Source organism: Stomoxys calcitrans, chromosome 4, assembly GCF_963082655.1.
Source record: "Stomoxys calcitrans chromosome 4, idStoCalc2.1, whole genome shotgun sequence".
NCBI lineage: Eukaryota > Metazoa > Arthropoda > Insecta > Diptera > Muscidae > Stomoxys > Stomoxys calcitrans.
Window position 1 is genome coordinate 26,702,107 of NC_081555.1, and position 20,258 is coordinate 26,722,364.

The window sequence follows — 20,258 nt, forward strand, 5'->3', positions numbered from 1 at the left end:
TACCCTACGATTCGTCTTCGAATTTCGAACTGCGGAATGCTTCAAAACTCTCTTAATTCGAAAAAGTGGAGGAGTTACAGCGTTTTCGAACTTAAAAAACACCTTGAAAATTTTAGGCCCAAAATAAATCGAATTTTCCGATTTTTTTCATAGATAACTTTCAAGTATTGCGACAACCAGCACCATTACGGATAGAGCTCTACTTCGTGAATCCAATGGGGCTCTCAGAATTTCGGAATTCGAAAATCTCAGAAAGTTACAGCAATTTCGACCCACATTCATTTTTTTTGTTATTTTTTGGATTTAATTATGCGATTATTGAGCTTATTTTTTGAGAAAACAACACCGGAGTTGCGGCAAACTTCATTTTTCGCCATAGACTTCGTTGCTGCATACTCAACTCAAAAATTTTTTTCGCATCAAAAATTGAAAATTTTGGAAAGGTTACCCCCTTTGGTAAAAAAATGACAAAAAAATAAAATGTTTTATTTTAATGAATTTTGTTTACCCTACGATTCGTCTTCGAATTTCGAACTGCGGAATGCTTCAAAACTCTCTTAATTCGAAAAAGTGGAGGAGTTACAGCGTTTTCGAACTTAAAAAACACCTTGAAAATTTTAGGCCCAAAAAAAATCGATTTTTCCGATTTTTTTCATAGATAACTTTCAAGTATTGCGACAACCAGCACCATTACAGATAGAGCTCTACTTCGTGAATCCAATGGGGCTCTCAGAATTTCGGAATTCGAAAATCTCAGAAAGTTACAGCAATTTCGACCCACATTCATTTTTTTTGTTATTTTTTGGATTTAATTATGCGATTATTGAGCTTATTTTTTGAGAAAACAACACCGGAGTTGCGGCAAACTTCATTTTTCGCCATAGACTTCGTTGCTGCATACTCAACTCAAATGACAAAAAAATAAAATGTTTTATTTTAATGAATTTTGTTTACCCTACGATTCGTCTTCGAATTTCGAACTGCGGAATGCTTCAAAACTCTCTTAATTCGAAAAAGTGGAGGAGTTACAGCGTTTTCGAACTTAAAAAACACCTTGAAAATTTTAGGCCCAAAATAAATCGATTTTTCCGATTTTTTTCATAGATAACTTTCAAGTATTGCGACAACCAGCACCATTACGGATAGAGCTCTACTTCGTGAATCCAATGGGGCTCTCAGAATTTCGGAATTCGAAAATCTCAGAAAGTTACAGCAATTTCGACCCACATTCATTTTTTTTGTTATTTTTTGGATTTAATTATGCGATTATTGAGCTTATTTTTTGAGAAAACAACACCGGAGTTGCGGCAAACTTCATTTTTCGCCATAGACTTCGTTGCTGCATACTCAACTCAAAAATTTTTTTCGCATCAAAAATTGAAAATTTTGGAAAGGTTACCCCCTTTGGTAAAAAAATGACAAAAAAATAAAATGTTTTATTTTAATGAATTTTGTTTACCCTACGATTCGTCTTCGAATTTCGAACTGCGGAATGCTTCAAAACTCTCTTAATTCGAAAAAGTGGAGAAGTTACAGCGTTTTCGAACTTAAAAAACACCTTGAAAATTTTAGGCCCAAAATAAATCGATTTTTCCGATTTTTTTCATAGATAACTTTCAAGTATTGCGACGACCAGCACCATTACGGATAGAGCTCTACTTCGTGAATCCAATGGGGCTCTCAGAATTTCGGAATTCGAAAATCTCAGAAAGTTACAGCAATTTCGACCCACATTCATTTTTTTTGTTATTTTTTGGATTTAATTATGCGATTATTGAGGTTATTTTTTGAGAAAACAACACCGGAGTTGCGGCAAACTTCATTTTTCGCCATAGACTTCGTTGCTGCATACTCAACTCAAAAATTTTTTTCGCATCAAAAATTTAAAATTTTGGAAAGGTTACCCCCTTTGGTAAAAAAATGACAAAAAAATAAAATGTTTTATTTTAATGAATTTTGTTTACCCTACGATTCGTCTTCGAATTTCGAACTGCGGAATGCTTCAAAACTCTCTTAGTTCGAAAAAGTAGAGGAGTTACAGCGTTTTCGAACTTAAAAACCACCTTGAAAATTTTAGGCCCAAAATAAATTGATTTTTCCGAATTTTTTCATAGATAACTTTCAAGTATTGCGACAACCAGCACCATTACGGATAGAGCTCTACTTCGTGAATCCAATGGGGCTCTCAGAATTTCGGAATTCGAAAATCTCAGAAAGTTACAGCAATTTCGACCCACATTCATTTTTTTTGTTATTTTTTGGATTTAATTACGCGATTATTGAGCTTATTTTTTGAGAAAACAACACCGGAGTTGCGGCAAACTTCATTTTTCGCCATAGACTTCGTTGTTGCATACTCAACTCAAAAATTTTTTTCGCATCAAAAATTGAAAATTTTGGAAAGGTTACCCCCTTTGGTAAAAAAATGACAAAAAAATAAAATGTTTTATTTTAATGAATTTTGTTTACCCTACGATTCGTCTTCGAATTTCGAACTGCGGAATGCTTCAAAACTCTCTTAATTCGAAAAAGTGGAGGAGTTACAGCGTTTTCGAACTTAAAAAACACCTTGAAAATTTTAGGCCCAAAATAAATCGATTTTTCCGATTTTTTTCATAGATAACTTTCAAGTATTGCGACGACCAGCACCATTACGGATAGAGCTCTACTTCGTGAATCCAATGGGGCTCTCAGAATTTCGGAACTCGAAAATCTCAGAAAGTTACAGCAATTTCGACCCACATTCATTTTTTTTGTTATTTTTTGGATTTAATTATGCGATTATTGAGCTTATTTTTTGAGAAAACAACACCGGAGTTGCGGCAAACTTCATTTTTCGCCATAGACTTCGTTGCTGCATACTCAACTCAAAAATTTTTTTCGCATCAAAAATTGAAAATTTTGGAAAGGTTACCCCCTTTGGTAAAAAAATGACAAAAAAATAAAATGTTTTATTTTAATGCATTTTGTTTACCCTACGATTCGTCTTCGAATTTCGAACTGCGGAATGCTTCAAAACTCTCTTAATTCGAAAAAGTGGAGGAGTTACAGCGTTTTCGAACTTAAAAAACACCTTGAAAATTTTAGGCCCAAAATAAATCGATTTTTCCGATTTTTTTCATAGATAACTTTCAAGTATTGCGACAACCAGCACCATTACGGATAGAGCTCTACTTCGTGAATCCAATGGGGCTCTCAGAATTTCGGAATTCGAAAATCTCAGAAAGTTACAGCAATTTCGACCCACATTCATTTTTTTTGTTATTTTTGGATTTAATTATGCGATTATTGAGCTTATTTTTTGAGAAAACAACACCGGAGTTGCGGCAAACTTCATTTTTCGCCATAGACTTCGTTGCTGCATACTCAACTCAAATGACAAAAAAATAAAATGTTTTATTTTAATGAATTTTGTTTACCCTACGATTCGTCTTCGAATTTCGAACTGCGGAATGCTTCAAAACTCTCTTAATTCGAAAAAGTGGAGGAGTTACAGCGTTTTCGAACTTAAAAAACACCTTGAAAATTTTAGGCCCAAAATAAATCGATTTTTCCGATTTTTTTCATAGATAACTTTCAAGTATTGCGACGACCAGCACCATTACGGATAGAGCTCTACTTCGTGAATCCAATTGGGCTCTCAGAATTTCGGAATTCGAAAATCTCAGAAAGTTACAGCAATTTCGACCCACATTCATTTTTTTTGTTATTTTTTGGATTTAATTATGCGATTATTGAGCTTATTTTTTGAGAAAACAACACCGGAGTTGCGGCAAACTTCATTTTTCGCCATAGACTTCGTTGCTGCATACTCAACTCAAAAATTTTTTCGCTTCAAAAATTGAAAATTTTGGAAAGGTTACCCCCTTTGGTAAAAAAATTACAAAAAAATAAAATGTTTTATTTTAATGAATTTTGTTTACCCTACGATTCGTCTTCGAATTTCGAACTGCGGAATGCTTCAAAACTCTCTTAATTCGAAAAAGTGGAGGAGTTACAGCGTTTTCGAACTTAAAAAACACCTTGAAAATTTTAGGCCCAAAATAAATCGATTTTTCCGATTTTTTTCATAGATAACTTTCAAGTATTGCGACAACCAGCACCATTACGGATAGAGCTCTACTTCGTGAATCCAATGGGGCTCTCAGAATTTCGGAATTCGAAAATCTCAGAAAGTTACAGCAATTTCGACCCACATTCATTTTTTTTTGTTATTTTTTGGATTCAATTATGCGATTATTGATCTTATTTTTTGAGAAAACAACACCGGAGTTGCGGCAAACTTCATTTTTCGCCATAGACTTCGTTGCTGCATACTCAACTCAAAAATTTTTTTCGCATCAAAAAATGAAAATTTTGGAAAGGTTACCCCCTTTGGTAAAAAAATGACAAAAAAATAAAATGTTTTATTTTAATGAATTTTGTTTACCCTACGATTCGTCTTCGAATTTCGAACTGCGGAATGCTTCAAAACTCTCTTAATTCGAAAAAGTGGAGGAGTTACAGCGTTTTCGAACTTAAAAAACACCTTGAAAATTTTAGGCCCAAAATAAATCGATTTTTCCGATTTTTTTCATAGATAACTTTCAAGTATTGCGACAACCAGCACCATTACGGATAGAGCTCTACTTCGTGAATCCAATGGGGCTCTCAGAATTTCGGAATTCGAAAATCTCAGAAAGTTACAGCAATTTCGACCCACATTCATTTTTTTTGTTATTTTTTGGATTTAATTATGCGATTATTGAGCTTATTTTTTGAGAAAACAACACCGGAGTTGCGGCAAACTTCATTTTTCGCCATAGACTTCGTTGCTGCATACTCAACTCAAAAATTTTTTTCGCATCAAAAATTGAAAATTTTGGAAAGGTTACCCCCTTTGGTAAAAAAATGACAAAAAAATAAAATGTTTTATTTTAATGAATTTTGTTTACCCTACGATTCGTCTTCGAATTTCGAACTGCGGAATGCTTCAAAACTCTCTTAATTCGAAAAAGTGGAGAAGTTACAGCGTTTTCGAACTTAAAAAACACCTTGAAAATTTTAGGCCCAAAATAAATCGATTTTTCCGATTTTTTTCATAGATAACTTTCAAGTATTGCGACGACCAGCACCATTACGGATAGAGCTCTACTTCGTGAATCCAATGGGGCTCTCAGAATTTCGGAATTCGAAAATCTCAGAAAGTTACAGCAATTTCGACCCACATTCATTTTTTTTGTTATTTTTTGGATTTAATTATGCGATTATTGAGGTTATTTTTTGAGAAAACAACACCGGAGTTGCGGCAAACTTCATTTTTCGCCATAGACTTCGTTGCTGCATACTCAACTCAAAAATTTTTTTCGCATCAAAAATTGAAAATTTTGGAAAGGTTACCCCCTTTGGTAAAAAAATTACAAAAAAATAAAATGTTTTATTTTAATGAATTTTGTTTACCCTACGATTCGTCTTCGAATTTCGAACTGCGGAATGCTTCAAAACTCTCTTAGTTCGAAAAAGTAGAGGAGTTACAGCGTTTTCGAACTTAAAAACCACCTTGAAAATTTTAGGCCCAAAATAAATTGATTTTTCCGAATTTTTTCATAGATAACTTTCAAGTATTGCGACAACCAGCACCATTACGGATAGAGCTCTACTTCGTGAATCCAATTTCGGAATTCGAAAATCTCAGAAAGTTACAGCAATTTCGACCCACATTCATTTTTTTTGTTATTTTTTGGATTTAATTATGCGATTATTGAGCTTATTTTTTGAGAAAACAACACCGGAGTTGCGGCAAACTTCATTTTTCGCCATAGACTTCGTTGCTGCATACTCAACTCAAAAATTTTTTTCGCATCAAAAATTGAAAATTTTGGAAAGGTTACCCCCTTTGGTAAAAAAATGACAAAAAAATAAAATGTTTTATTTTAATGAATTTTGTTTACCCTACGATTCGTCTTCGAATTTCGAACTGCGGAATGCTTCAAAACTCTCTTAGTTCGAAAAAGTGGAGGAGGAAAAAGCGTTTTCGAACTTAAAAAACACCTTGACAATTTTAGGCCCAAAATAAATTGATTTTTCCGAATTTTTTCATAGATAACTTTCAAGTATTGCGACAACCAGCACCATTACGGATAGAGCTCTACTTCGTGAATCCAATGGGGCTCTCAGAATTTCGGAATTCGAAAATCTCAGAAAGTTACAGCAATTTCGACCCACATTCATTTTTTTTGTTATTTTTCGGATTTAATTATGCGATTATTGAGCTTATTTTTTGAGAAAACAACACCGGAGTTGCGGCAAACTTCATTTTTCGCCATAGACTTCGTTGCTGCATACTCAACTCAAAAATTTTTTTCGCATCAAAAATTGAAAATTTTGGAAAGGTTACCCCCTTTGGTAAAAAAATGACAAAAAAATAAAATGTTTTATTTTAATGAATTTTGTTTACCCTACGATTCGTCTTCGAATTTCGAACTGCGGAATGCTTCAAAACTCTCTTAATTCGAAAAAGTGGAGGAGTTACAGCGTTTTCGAACTTAAAAAACACCTTGAAAATTTTAGGCCCAAAATAAATCGATTTTTCCGATTTTTTTCATAGATAACTTTCAAGTATTGCGACAACCAGCACCATTACGGATAGAGCTCTACTTCGTGAATCCAATGGGGCTCTCAGAATTTCGGAACTCGAAAATCTCAGAAAGTTACAGCAATTTCGACCCACATTCATTTTTTTTGTTATTTTTGGATTTAATTATGCGATTATTGAGCTTATTTTTTGAGAAAACAACACCGGAGTTGCGGCAAACTTCATTTTTCGCCATAGACTTCGTTGCTGCATACTCAACTCAAATGACAAAAAAATAAAATGTTTTATTTTAATGAATTTTGTTTACCCTACGATTCGTCTTCGAATTTCGAACTGCGGAATGCTTCAAAACTCTCTTAATTCGAAAAAGTGGAGGAGTTACAGCGTTTTCGAACTTAAAAAACACCTTGAAAATTTTAGGCCCAAAATAAATCGATTTTTCCGATTTTTTTCATAGATAACTTTCAAGTATTGCGACGACCAGCACCATTACGGATAGAGCTCTACTTCGTGAATCCAATGGGGCTCTCAGAATTTCGGAACTCGAAAATCTCAGAAAGTTACAGCAATTTCGACCCACATTCATTTTTTTGTTATTTTTTGGATTTAATTATGCGATTATTGAGCTTATTTTTTGAGAAAACAACACCGGAGTTGCGGCAAACTTCATTTTTCGCCATAGACTTCGTTGCTGCATACTCAACTCAAAAATTTTTTTCGCATCAAAAATTGAAAATTTTGGAAAGGTTACCCCCTTTGGTAAAAAAATGACAAAAAAATAAAATGTTTTATTTTAATGAATTTTGTTTACCCTACGATTCGTCTTCGAATTTCGAACTGCGGAATGCTTCAAAACTCTCTTAATTCGAAAAAGTGGAGGAGTTACAGCGTTTTCGAACTTAAAAAACACCTTGAAAATTTTAGGCCCAAAATAAATCGATTTTTCCGATTTTTTTCATAGATAACTTTCAAGTATTGCGACAACCAGCACCATTACGGATAGAGCTCTACTTCGTGAATCCAATGGGGCTCTCAGAATTTCGGAATTCGAAAATCTCAGAAAGTTACAGCAATTTCGACCCACATTCATTTTTTTTGTTATTTTTTGGATTTAATTATGCGATTATTGAGGTTATTTTTTGAGAAAACAACACCGGAGTTGCGGCAAACTTCATTTTTCGCCATAGACTTCGTTGCTGCATACTCAACTCAAAAATTTTTTTCGCATCAAAAATTGAAAATTTTGGAAAGGTTACCCCCTTTGGTAAAAAAATGACAAAAAAATAAAATGTTTTATTTTAATGAATTTTGTTTACCCTACGATTCGTCTTCGAATTTCGAACTGCGGAATGCTTCAAAACTCTCTTAATTCGAAAAAGTGGAGGAGTTACAGCGTTTTCGAACTTAAAAACCACCTTGAAAATTTTAGGCCCAAAATAAATCGATTTTTCCGATTTTTTTCATAGATAACTTTCAAGTATTGCGATGACCAGCACCATTACGGATAGAGCTCTACTTCGCGAATCCAATGGGGCTCTTAGATTTTCGGAATTCGAAAATCTCAGGAAGCTACAGCAATTTTGACCCACATTCATTTTTTTTTCCTATTTTTTGGATTTAATTATGCGATTATTGAGCTTATTTTTTGAGAAAACAACACCGGAGTTGCGGCAAACTTCATTTTTCGCCATAGACTTCGTTGCTGCATACTCAACTCAAAATTTTTTTTCGCATCAAAAATTGAAAATTTTGGAAAGGTTACCCCCTTTGGTAAAAAAATGACAAAAAAATAAAATGTTTTATTTTAATGAATTTTGTTTACCCTACGATTCGTCTTCGAATTTCGAACTGCGGAATGCTTCAAAACTCTCTTAATTCGAAAAAGTGGAGGAGTTACAGCGTTTTCGAACTTAAAAAACATCTTGAAAATTTTAGGCCCAAAATAAATCGATTTTTCCGATTTTTTTCATAGATAACTTTCAAGTATTGCGACAACCAGCACCATTACGGATAGAGCTCTACTTTGAGAATCGAATGGGGCTCTCAGAATTTCGGAATTAAAAAATCTCTGAAAGCTACAGCAATTTCGAACCACATTCATTTTTATTTTCTTATTTTTTGGTTAAAATTATGCGATTATTGCGCTTATTTTTTGAGAAAACAACACCGGAGTTGCGGCAAACTTCATTTTTCGCCATAGACTTCGTTGCTGCATACTCAACTCAAAAATTTTTTTCGCATCAAAAATTGAAAATTTTGGAAAGGTTACCCCCTTTGGTAAAAAATGACAAAAAAATAAAATGTTTTATTTTAATGAATTTTGTTTACCCTACAATTCGTCTTCGAATTTCGAACTGCGGAATGCTTCAAAACTCTCTTAATTCGAAAAAGTGGAGGAGTTACAGCGTTTTCGAACTTAAAAAACACCTTGAAAATTTTAGGCCCAAAATAAATTGATTTTTCCGAATTTTTTCATAGATAACTTTCAAGTATTGCGACAACCAGCACCATTACGGATAGAGCTCTACTTCGTGAATCCAATGGGGCTCTCAGAATTTCGAAATTCGAAAATCTCAGAAAGCTACAGCAATTTCGACCCACATTCATTTTTTTTGTTATTTTTGGATTTAATTATGCGATTATTGAGCTTATTTTTTGAGAAAACAACACCGGAGTTGCGGCAAACTTCATTTTTCGCCATAGACTTCGTTGCTGCATACTCAACTCAAATGACAAAAAAATAAAATGTTTTATTTTAATGAATTTTGTTTACCCTACGATTCGTCTTCGAATTTCGAACTGCGGAATGCTTCAAAACTCTCTTAATTCGAAAAAGTGGAGGAGTTACAGCGTTTTCGAACTTAAAAAAACCTTGAAAATTTTAGGCCCAAAATAAATCGATTTTTCCGATTTTTTTCATAGATAACTTTCAAGTATTGCGACGACCAGCACCATTACGGATAGAGCTCTACTTCGTGAATCCAATGGGGCTCTCAGAATTTCGGAACTCGAAAATCTCAGAAAGTTACAGCAATTTCGACCCACATTCATTTTTTTGTTATTTTTTGGATTTAATTATGCGATTATTGAGCTTATTTTTTGAGAAAACAACACCGGAGTTGCGGCAAACTTCATTTTTCGCCATAGACTTCGTTGCTGCATACTCAACTCAAAAATTTTTTTCGCATCAAAAATTGAAAATTTTGGAAAGGTTACCCCCTTTGGTAAAAAAATGACAAAAAAATAAAATGTTTTATTTTAATGAATTTTGTTTACCCTACGATTCGTCTTCGAATTTCGAACTGCGGAATGCTTCAAAACTCTCTTAATTCGAAAAAGTGGAGGAGTTACAGCGTTTTCGAACTTAAAAAACACCTTGAAAATTTTAGGCCCAAAATAAATCGATTTTTCCGATTTTTTTCATAGATAACTTTCAAGTATTGCGACAACCAGCACCATTACGGATAGAGCTCTACTTCGTGAATCCAATGGGGCTCTCAGAATTTCGGAATTCGAAAATCTCAGAAAGTTACAGCAATTTCGACCCACATTCATTTTTTTTGTTATTTTTTGGATTTAATTATGCGATTATTGAGGTTATTTTTTGAGAAAACAACACCGGAGTTGCGGCAAACTTCATTTTTCGCCATAGACTTCGTTGCTGCATACTCAACTCAAAAATTTTTTTCGCATCAAAAATTGAAAATTTTGGAAAGGTTACCCCCTTTGGTAAAAAAATGACAAAAAAATAAAATGTTTTATTTTAATGAATTTTGTTTACCCTACGATTCGTCTTCGAATTTCGAACTGCGGAATGCTTCAAAACTCTCTTAATTCGAAAAAGTGGAGGAGTTACAGCGTTTTCGAACTTAAAAACCACCTTGAAAATTTTAGGCCCAAAATAAATCGATTTTTCCGATTTTTTTCATAGATAACTTTCAAGTATTGCGATGACCAGCACCATTACGGATAGAGCTCTACTTCGCGAATCCAATGGGGCTCTTAGATTTTCGGAATTCGAAAATCTCAGGAAGCTACAGCAATTTTGACCCACATTCATTTTTTTTTCCTATTTTTTGGATTTAATTATGCGATTATTGAGCTTATTTTTTGAGAAAACAACACCGGAGTTGCGGCAAACTTCATTTTTCGCCATAGACTTCGTTGCTGCATACTCAACTCAAAATTTTTTTTCGCATCAAAAATTGAAAATTTTGGAAAGGTTACCCCCTTTGGTAAAAAAATGACAAAAAAATAAAATGTTTTATTTTAATGAATTTTGTTTACCCTACGATTCGTCTTCGAATTTCGAACTGCGGAATGCTTCAAAACTCTCTTAATTCGAAAAAGTGGAGGAGTTACAGCGTTTTCGAACTTAAAAAACATCTTGAAAATTTTAGGCCCAAAATAAATCGATTTTTCCGATTTTTTTCATAGATAACTTTCAAGTATTGCGACAACCAGCACCATTACGGATAGAGCTCTACTTTGAGAATCGAATGGGGCTCTCAGAATTTCGGAATTAAAAAATCTCTGAAAGCTACAGCAATTTCGAACCACATTCATTTTTATTTTCTTATTTTTTGGTTAAAATTATGCGATTATTGCGCTTATTTTTTGAGAAAACAACACCGGAGTTGCGGCAAACTTCATTTTTCGCCATAGACTTCGTTGCTGCATACTCAACTCAAAAATTTTTTTCGCATCAAAAATTGAAAATTTTGGAAAGGTTACCCCCTTTGGTAAAAAATGACAAAAAAATAAAATGTTTTATTTTAATGAATTTTGTTTACCCTACAATTCGTCTTCGAATTTCGAACTGCGGAATGCTTCAAAACTCTCTTAATTCGAAAAAGTGGAGGAGTTACAGCGTTTTCGAACTTAAAAAACACCTTGAAAATTTTAGGCCCAAAATAAATTGATTTTTCCGAATTTTTTCATAGATAACTTTCAAGTATTGCGACAACCAGCACCATTACGGATAGAGCTCTACTTCGTGAATCCAATGGGGCTCTCAGAATTTCGAAATTCGAAAATCTCAGAAAGCTACAGCAATTTCGACCCACATTCATTTTTTTTGTTATTTTTGGATTTAATTATGCGATTATTGAGCTTATTTTTTGAGAAAACAACACCGGAGTTGCGGCAAACTTCATTTTTCGCCATAGACTTCGTTGCTGCATACTCAACTCAAATGACAAAAAAATAAAATGTTTTATTTTAATGAATTTTGTTTACCCTACGATTCGTCTTCGAATTTCGAACTGCGGAATGCTTCAAAACTCTCTTAATTCGAAAAAGTGGAGGAGTTACAGCGTTTTCGAACTTAAAAAAACCTTGAAAATTTTAGGCCCAAAATAAATCGATTTTTCCGATTTTTTTCATAGATAACTTTCAAGTATTGCGACGACCAGCACCATTACGGATAGAGCTCTACTTCGTGAATCCAATGGGGCTCTCAGAATTTCGGAACTCGAAAATCTCAGAAAGTTACAGCAATTTCGACCCACATTCATTTTTTTGTTATTTTTTGGATTTAATTATGCGATTATTGAGCTTATTTTTTGAGAAAACAACACCGGAGTTGCGGCAAACTTCATTTTTCGCCATAGACTTCGTTGCTGCATACTCAACTCAAAAATTTTTTTCGCATCAAAAATTGAAAATTTTGGAAAGGTTACCCCCTTTGGTAAAAAAATGACAAAAAAATAAAATGTTTTATTTTAATGAATTTTGTTTACCCTACGATTCGTCTTCGAATTTCGAACTGCGGAATGCTTCAAAACTCTCTTAATTCGAAAAAGTGGAGGAGTTACAGCGTTTTCGAACTTAAAAAACACCTTGAAAATTTTAGGCCCAAAATAAATCGATTTTTCCGATTTTTTTCATAGATAACTTTCAAGTATTGCGACAACCAGCACCATTACGGATAGAGCTCTACTTCGTGAATCCAATGGGGCTCTCAGAATTTCGGAATTCGAAAATCTCAGAAAGTTACAGCAATTTCGACCCACATTCATTTTTTTTGTTATTTTTTGGATTTAATTATGCGATTATTGAGGTTATTTTTTGAGAAAACAACACCGGAGTTGCGGCAAACTTCATTTTTCGCCATAGACTTCGTTGCTGCATACTCAACTCAAAAATTTTTTTCGCATCAAAAATTGAAAATTTTGGAAAGGTTACCCCCTTTGGTAAAAAAATGACAAAAAAATAAAATGTTTTATTTTAATGAATTTTGTTTACCCTACGATTCGTCTTCGAATTTCGAACTGCGGAATGCTTCAAAACTCTCTTAATTCGAAAAAGTGGAGGAGTTACAGCGTTTTCGAACTTAAAAACCACCTTGAAAATTTTAGGCCCAAAATAAATCGATTTTTCCGATTTTTTTCATAGATAACTTTCAAGTATTGCGATGACCAGCACCATTACGGATAGAGCTCTACTTCGCGAATCCAATGGGGCTCTTAGATTTTCGGAATTCGAAAATCTCAGGAAGCTACAGCAATTTTGACCCACATTCATTTTTTTTTCCTATTTTTTGGATTTAATTATGCGATTATTGAGCTTATTTTTTGAGAAAACAACACCGGAGTTGCGGCAAACTTCATTTTTCGCCATAGACTTCGTTGCTGCATACTCAACTCAAAATTTTTTTTCGCATCAAAAATTGAAAATTTTGGAAAGGTTACCCCCTTTGGTAAAAAAATGACAAAAAAATAAAATGTTTTATTTTAATGAATTTTGTTTACCCTACGATTCGTCTTCGAATTTCGAACTGCGGAATGCTTCAAAACTCTCTTAATTCGAAAAAGTGGAGGAGTTACAGCGTTTTCGAACTTAAAAAACATCTTGAAAATTTTAGGCCCAAAATAAATCGATTTTTCCGATTTTTTTCATAGATAACTTTCAAGTATTGCGACAACCAGCACCATTACGGATAGAGCTCTACTTTGAGAATCGAATGGGGCTCTCAGAATTTCGGAATTAAAAAATCTCTGAAAGCTACAGCAATTTCGAACCACATTCATTTTTATTTTCTTATTTTTTGGTTAAAATTATGCGATTATTGCGCTTATTTTTTGAGAAAACAACACCGGAGTTGCGGCAAACTTCATTTTTCGCCATAGACTTCGTTGCTGCATACTCAAATCAAAAATTTTTTTCGCATCAAAAATTGAAAATTTTGGAAAGGTTACCCCCTTTGGTAAAAAATGACAAAAAAATAAAATGTTTTATTTTAATGAATTTTGTTTACCCTACAATTCGTCTTCGAATTTCGAACTGCGGAATGCTTCAAAACTCTCTTAATTCGAAAAAGTGGAGGAGTTACAGCGTTTTCGAACTTAAAAAACACCTTGAAAATTTTAGGCCCAAAATAAATTGATTTTTCCGAATTTTTTCATAGATAACTTTCAAGTATTGCGACAACCAGCACCATTACGGATAGAGCTCTACTTCGTGAATCCAATGGGGCTCTCAGAATTTCGAAATTCGAAAATCTCAGAAAGCTACAGCAATTTCGACATACTTTAATTTATTTTTTTTTTATTTTGAACGCCTGAGTTCGAGTCCTGTCGACAACATCAGAGAAAATTTTGACAACTTTGGACACGTCTTGCCAAATATGGACACATACCTTCAATAATGGGAGCACTTTGCCAATTTTGCGGATATTATGCTGATTTTGGGCACATTTGATCAAATTTAGAGACATTTTGCCATGTTGGCAACATTTTGCTAAGTTTGGGGAAGTTTTGCCGGGTTTGGAGACATTTTGCCAAGTTTGGGGACATTTTTTCACCTCTTGGGGTCATTTTGGCAAAAACATTTTTCCAAGTTTGAGGACATTTTGCCAAGTTTGAGGACATTTTGCCAAGTTTGAGGACATTTTTCCAAGTTTGGGGACATTGCGCCAAGTTTGAGGACGTTATGGTTATCCTGGGGTATATAGATTTTAAAAATCGAAATGCTAGATAACTATTTGAAGATTAAAGTAAAAAAATCAATAAAAAATGTTTAAAAAAAATCCTCCACGAAACTTTGCGTTTTAAATTTTAAATGTAATAAAGAAATGCTCGTATTTACTTTCCAAAATCTTCGAGAAATATTGAGCAAAGCCTTGTTCAAACTTAAATTTATATTCAGTTTTATTTCTAGTAAGTTACAGAGCAAATAATGTTTTTTACCTTTTTACAATCTTTATTATTTTCTAAAAATAATTTGGTGTACCATGTTTGCCTTTTTCCTCTTACTTTTGCCTGCCACTACTTGACACTCTTTGACAGCAACATTTTTGTGGTATCATTCTGCTGTATTTATGAAAACAATGATATACGCTTTTCACAGCTAACATTTCTAAACATCGCCCTAAATGGTATGCTTTGCCGCATACTATTGAGTTACATTCCATTGCATACTTTAGGGGAAATTGAAATATTTGTGAAATTAAAAGCATAGTTTTGGGTAAATAATATAATCATAAACGTTCTTAATGTATTGGCATGCCATCATGACGTTTATTTTCGTATAGAGAAATAAGGCAAGGTAGAGAATTTTATTTTCATAAAGTCATTGTCCTAACTATTAATGCATATTTCCATACTATGTATGCTAAATATATAATATTCATATGTTTATAGCAATTACTTAATTGTATTGTTGTGACTTTGAATTTGTTAATATCATGGTTAGTTGCTCTGCCATATTCTTGTAAAATTTGTAAACTTTATGTATGCGATAAGAATTTCCAGAAAATGGTATGTTGAAAAGACTTTGCTTGTATTTATATTATGGCAAGTCATGCAATGGTAGTTATTTAAGAGTAAAACAACAACAAAATATTTCATAGAATATATTTAGGCGCCAAGGTTATACAAAACATGGTATGACCAGACCAAAGGAAGGGTTCCAGCACCGCTTACACCTTTTAACAGCAACTCGAGTTTAATTTCACTTCATCTACGGGTCATCAAACAAGTTTCGTTTTATGTGCTTTAAAGTTTTGAGGTGTACCTAAAAAAAAAAGAAAATTGATTTTTCTTTAATAAAAATCTAAAATAAAAATTTATTTTAAATCTCTTGTAATATGAACTATGAATCAACTATGTTTTCTGCAAACTTTTTCTTACTATTTATTTAAAATTCTTCACATACTTTAGGGCTCAACTTAAGAAAATCAAGCTACCAAATCATAGTTCTGACTTCTATGCTACCAAAATGTTTGTTTTATGTTCTTAGCATAAAACTTAAGTGCTTCTTTAAAAATAACTCCTTCTTTAGTACTTCACAATACCCTTGTATGATTGCAAAGCATGCGTTTGCTGGGGTATCCTTTCACCATAGGCAACCACATTACGTGTGGGGATTTACAAAGATTCTCCTCTCCGTCACTGTTTTTGAATAGTGAGAAAAGAAAAGCCCGGTAGAAACCATTAACGTTTGTTATCTTTATACTTTACCGCATTTTACTTAACAAACTTTCCGGATGTCTAAGGATAACACAATAATTACTGTGTACGTTTAATGGCAATGCAAAAACGGCGTATAATAAACTTTTCTTTTTTGCTGCTTTATGCACTTTAGTGCAGACAAAGGCGTTACCAACTCAACAGAGAACACAGCATATTTTAGGGAGACATTTTTGCTTTCATTGTTCTTTTCTGTGGATAGATGCAAAGTTTCTGCTGAAGCACATCTTAATGAAGTTGGAAACTGCATGCATTCTAGGTAAATCACGAAATGCACATAGCACGCGAATTGTTTAATTGCTTTTGTTATATAAAGTGCTTGGTGTTTGCCTCAAAAGTATGCAGCAGCAGCAGCAAACCAAAGACCATGAAAGCTAAAGTGTGTAAAATCACATAACAACTTAATTTGGTGGCAAACCATGGAGTAAATGTGAATATCAAATGCATTTGCCATGTTGAAGGAAGAAAAAGGGGAATTCGAGGATAAAAAATGAACTTGGTTTCCAGACCTAGGAAGTGCATAAAGAGATATTAAAAAGGCAAATCTAAGAAATTCTTAAGAGATTGTGAAAAAAGTTTGCAACTTATTTTATGCATAGACTAATGAAAAGGCGCCAAGCCACATATAAACAGGAATATTTTTATTGAAGTTATGTGGCCAGACTGGACGTGACTTTATGCCAAGACTTTGGTATTGCATAGAGAAAAAATCCTGAAGTTATATGAAGCCTTTGGATTTGCATTGGTCGAAGAATTGAAGAACTGGAATGCTTCTGTTTTAGATTAAAAAGTGATTTACGTATTCTGTCACCTATCAACACAGAAACATTGAAAAATTGTATCAAAATGAAAACTTGTTTTAAATATTTCATATAAAATTTGGACTAATCACATAATTTTTCCCTTTCTTTTTTTGCTTTCCATCTCTCAGGTGCGGGCTATGGAACAAAGGTTGAGTGAATGGCCTAAACCACCAACCAATACAGCCAACACCAATTCAACCAATCACCAACAAGGCCCCAATCAACAACAAGCTCAGCAACAACAACAACAACCTCAAACTCCAGCCAATACATCACCAATAACTGCCAGTCAACAGCAACAATCCACAAGTCTTCCAGCACACCCCGAAGCCGAGAAAGTCATCACTTCTCTGGAAATTCAAGTCGAGGAACAACGTCAATTACGTCTACAGGACGCCCGACAAATCGAAGCGAAGGCGGCCAAAATCAAAGAGTGGGTAAACAATAAACTACGTGATTTGGAGGAACAAAATGAGCTGCTGCGTGAGCAAAATCAAAAGTGCAATCAACAATTGGAATTATTGAAAAACTACATAGCCAATCAATCGAATAGACATAGTGTCATAGGACCCGTTCGCAATAGTTTAAGTTTAGATGTCCAAGAGTTTGCCGCTTCCAAAGAGAATCGACGCCGCAGCGAAAGTCTAGATACGCAGGAGATTATAAATCGCCCCCTAACCGCCTCATATCCACATCACCAGCATCGTCGCAATCTCTCCATGGAGCCCACAGAGTTAGAACGTAATCTGGTGGCGGCCGTTGATGGCCTCACCTTGGCCCCTTTAGCTAGCATATCAAACAAATCATCTTCTTCCGGTGGGGCCATCAAAAATGGTCGACCCGATAGTTCGGACACGGATACGGCACATGATTATGCTGAAATCTATACGCCATCATGTGAGAAAATGCCCGCTTGGATGAAAAATAATCCAGCGTTAATGGCCAGTGGTGGTACAAGTACCACAACAACAACCAGTGAAATGGGCGGAGTACCAAGGCCACCAACACCACCGTTACATCGTTTCCCCTCGTGGGAGGCCAAAATTTACCAAGTGGCCAATGATGGTTTGGCGGGTGCATCCGAAAATGGCACCGCCAGCCGTGATAGTCATGCCCAGCCACCACCACCACCGGATATTCAGGAATCCACAAGTGGTGCCAACAGTCACTCGAATACCTTAAATAATGTCGGACATCATGGACGACATACGCCTGCTTCGTTAAATGATGGTGCAACGCCTGGTACACCACAAATGCCGACAAGGCAACAGCAAACAGCCAGTGGTGGCTTCTGTGATATATCGGTGCCCGTTTATGCTACCGTGAAGGGGGTAAGTAAGCTATATTAAAAAAAAAAACATGTTTCTAGCTTGAGTTAGGTAAGAGTGACAGTCCTTTACAGTCTCACTTCGACAATTTTAAGTCCATTGTTAATAGGGGTAATACTAATACATATAGCCACTCGGTTGTTACCTTTTGAAATATATTCTTCAACCTCTTGAATTTTAAGTCCGTCAAAATCACTATAACGCTTGAACGAAAAAAGCTATCAGCTTGAATTTTCACACAGATAGTCGTACTTCTTCTGTAAAAGAACCGATTCGGTACATATTTAGATAAATAATCCATTTTAAGCAATTTTTCAATTTGATATCAACGCCAATATCTAGACCAAATAAGGCTCGAAATAGGGCCAAAAGAGAAAGAAGGTAGGGATATAAATAACCGTCGTAGAGATCAAGATCAAAGCTTCTTCAAAGCTTCGCAGCCGAAATATCCAATTCAGGCGTAGGATTTGAACCCAGACTTTCGACGTTATAGTCCGACATTTGCTACAAATTTTCGCCTGAAAGTTTACTATTATTTAATATTCTTTCGGTTTTGTTTAAAATCTACTTTTATCCTTAATTCTGCCTAATAGTATGCTCCAAATATAAATAAATTTTCAAATTCTCTCATACTCTTGAATATAACCACCGCTGAAAATTTTTCTGATGTTCTCGCCAGGATTCGAACCCAGGCTTTCAGCCTCATATGCGGACATACCAACCTCTGCACTACGTTGGTCTCCAAATAGATATTAAAAGTTTATCTGACATAAAAGTAACCCTGCGTTCTCCTTTGATTCTAATTTTTTTCAAATATCTATGCAAATTTTATTACAGCATACTTCCAGGCGAAATTGTTTACCAAAAAAAACATATATTGCAAATGCTTACCTAAATTTGGTATAACTCCCACAAAACCGATATTCCAAATTGATATTAGCGACCAAACTTTAGGATCAGTAGTAAGGAAACTGAAATTACTTCGTAGAGATCGAGTTAAGAACTCATTCATGGTTAATGAAGTTGCCATGCCCCAATATTCAATTTTGGCCAAAATTCGAACCTAGAAGATAGGCATAACAGACAGGCATTAAAAGCAGTAGTTAGAAAACTGAAATACCTTCCCAGAGATTTGTGATTTCGCTGCCGTAATATCCTAATTAAATAAGATTTTTAACCACATTTCATCCTAAAAGTATACTTCAGATACAAACCAATTTTTAATTGTATCATATTCCCTTGCATAAAGCTAAAGAGAATTCTTTAAAATTATATCTGCCATAAAACTAACCCCGAATTCTTCTTTGAATCGTTTTAGTATTTTATTATTTTAAATATGCATGCAAATTTTATTAAAGCATACATCCAGGCATACACGGTTTTACCAAAAAACATATATATTGCAAACGATGACCATATTTAGATATAGCTCACATTTTAAACTAAACTCGTAATTTGATGATAGCGCCAACACTCAGACCTCAAGAGCAGTAGTAAGGAATCTGAAATACCTTCCCAGTGATCAAGTTCCAAACTACTACTACTACAACCAATTCTAGCTCATGATTCGAAAACAGACGATATACATTATAGGCCGACATGAGTCACGAGAGTTTAGCATGAAAGTATGCTACATAATCCTTTCGTCCACCGGTAGATTTTTATCCTAAGTTCAGCCTAAAAGTATACTTCAGATATAAACTAACTTCACAATTCTTTCATGGTCGTTTGCATAAAACTAAAGCAAATTTAGTTAAAGTTCATCTGACATAAAACTAGCCCCTCATTCTCCTTGTATTTCCTTTTTTCCAAATATCTATGCAAATTTTATTAAAGCATACCTCCAGGCGAAATTGCTTTACCAAAAAAATATATTGCAAATGCTGACCTAAGCACATAAGATTTTTTTTAAATAAAGCTTACCCACACAGACAATAGTCTTGTCGTTTGTGCACTTTCCCTTCTTCCTCTTTTTGCATTTTATTATTTTAATTTCCCTTCTTTAAAATACCAAGAGAAACTTTATGTGATTATTGCTATGCCCATCGAAACTCCTCAATGTATGCTATACCACATTTTGTTA

At 34.3% G+C, this 20,258-nt stretch overlaps 1 protein-coding gene across 10 annotated transcripts in view; it reads left to right on the plus strand.

Annotated features, from left to right (window-relative positions):
• LOC106091359 (uncharacterized protein CG43867) overlaps positions 1-20,258 on the plus strand; it is an 878,705-nt gene that overhangs the window by 832,374 nt on the left and 26,073 nt on the right. For all 10 annotated transcript variants that reach the window (XM_059367850.1, XM_059367841.1, XM_059367843.1 and 7 more), the window contains one exon: positions 16,976-18,178. In XM_059367850.1, coding sequence (XP_059223833.1) covers positions 16,976-18,178 — 1,203 coding nt within the window. The remainder of the gene's footprint in view (positions 1-16,975; positions 18,179-20,258) is intronic.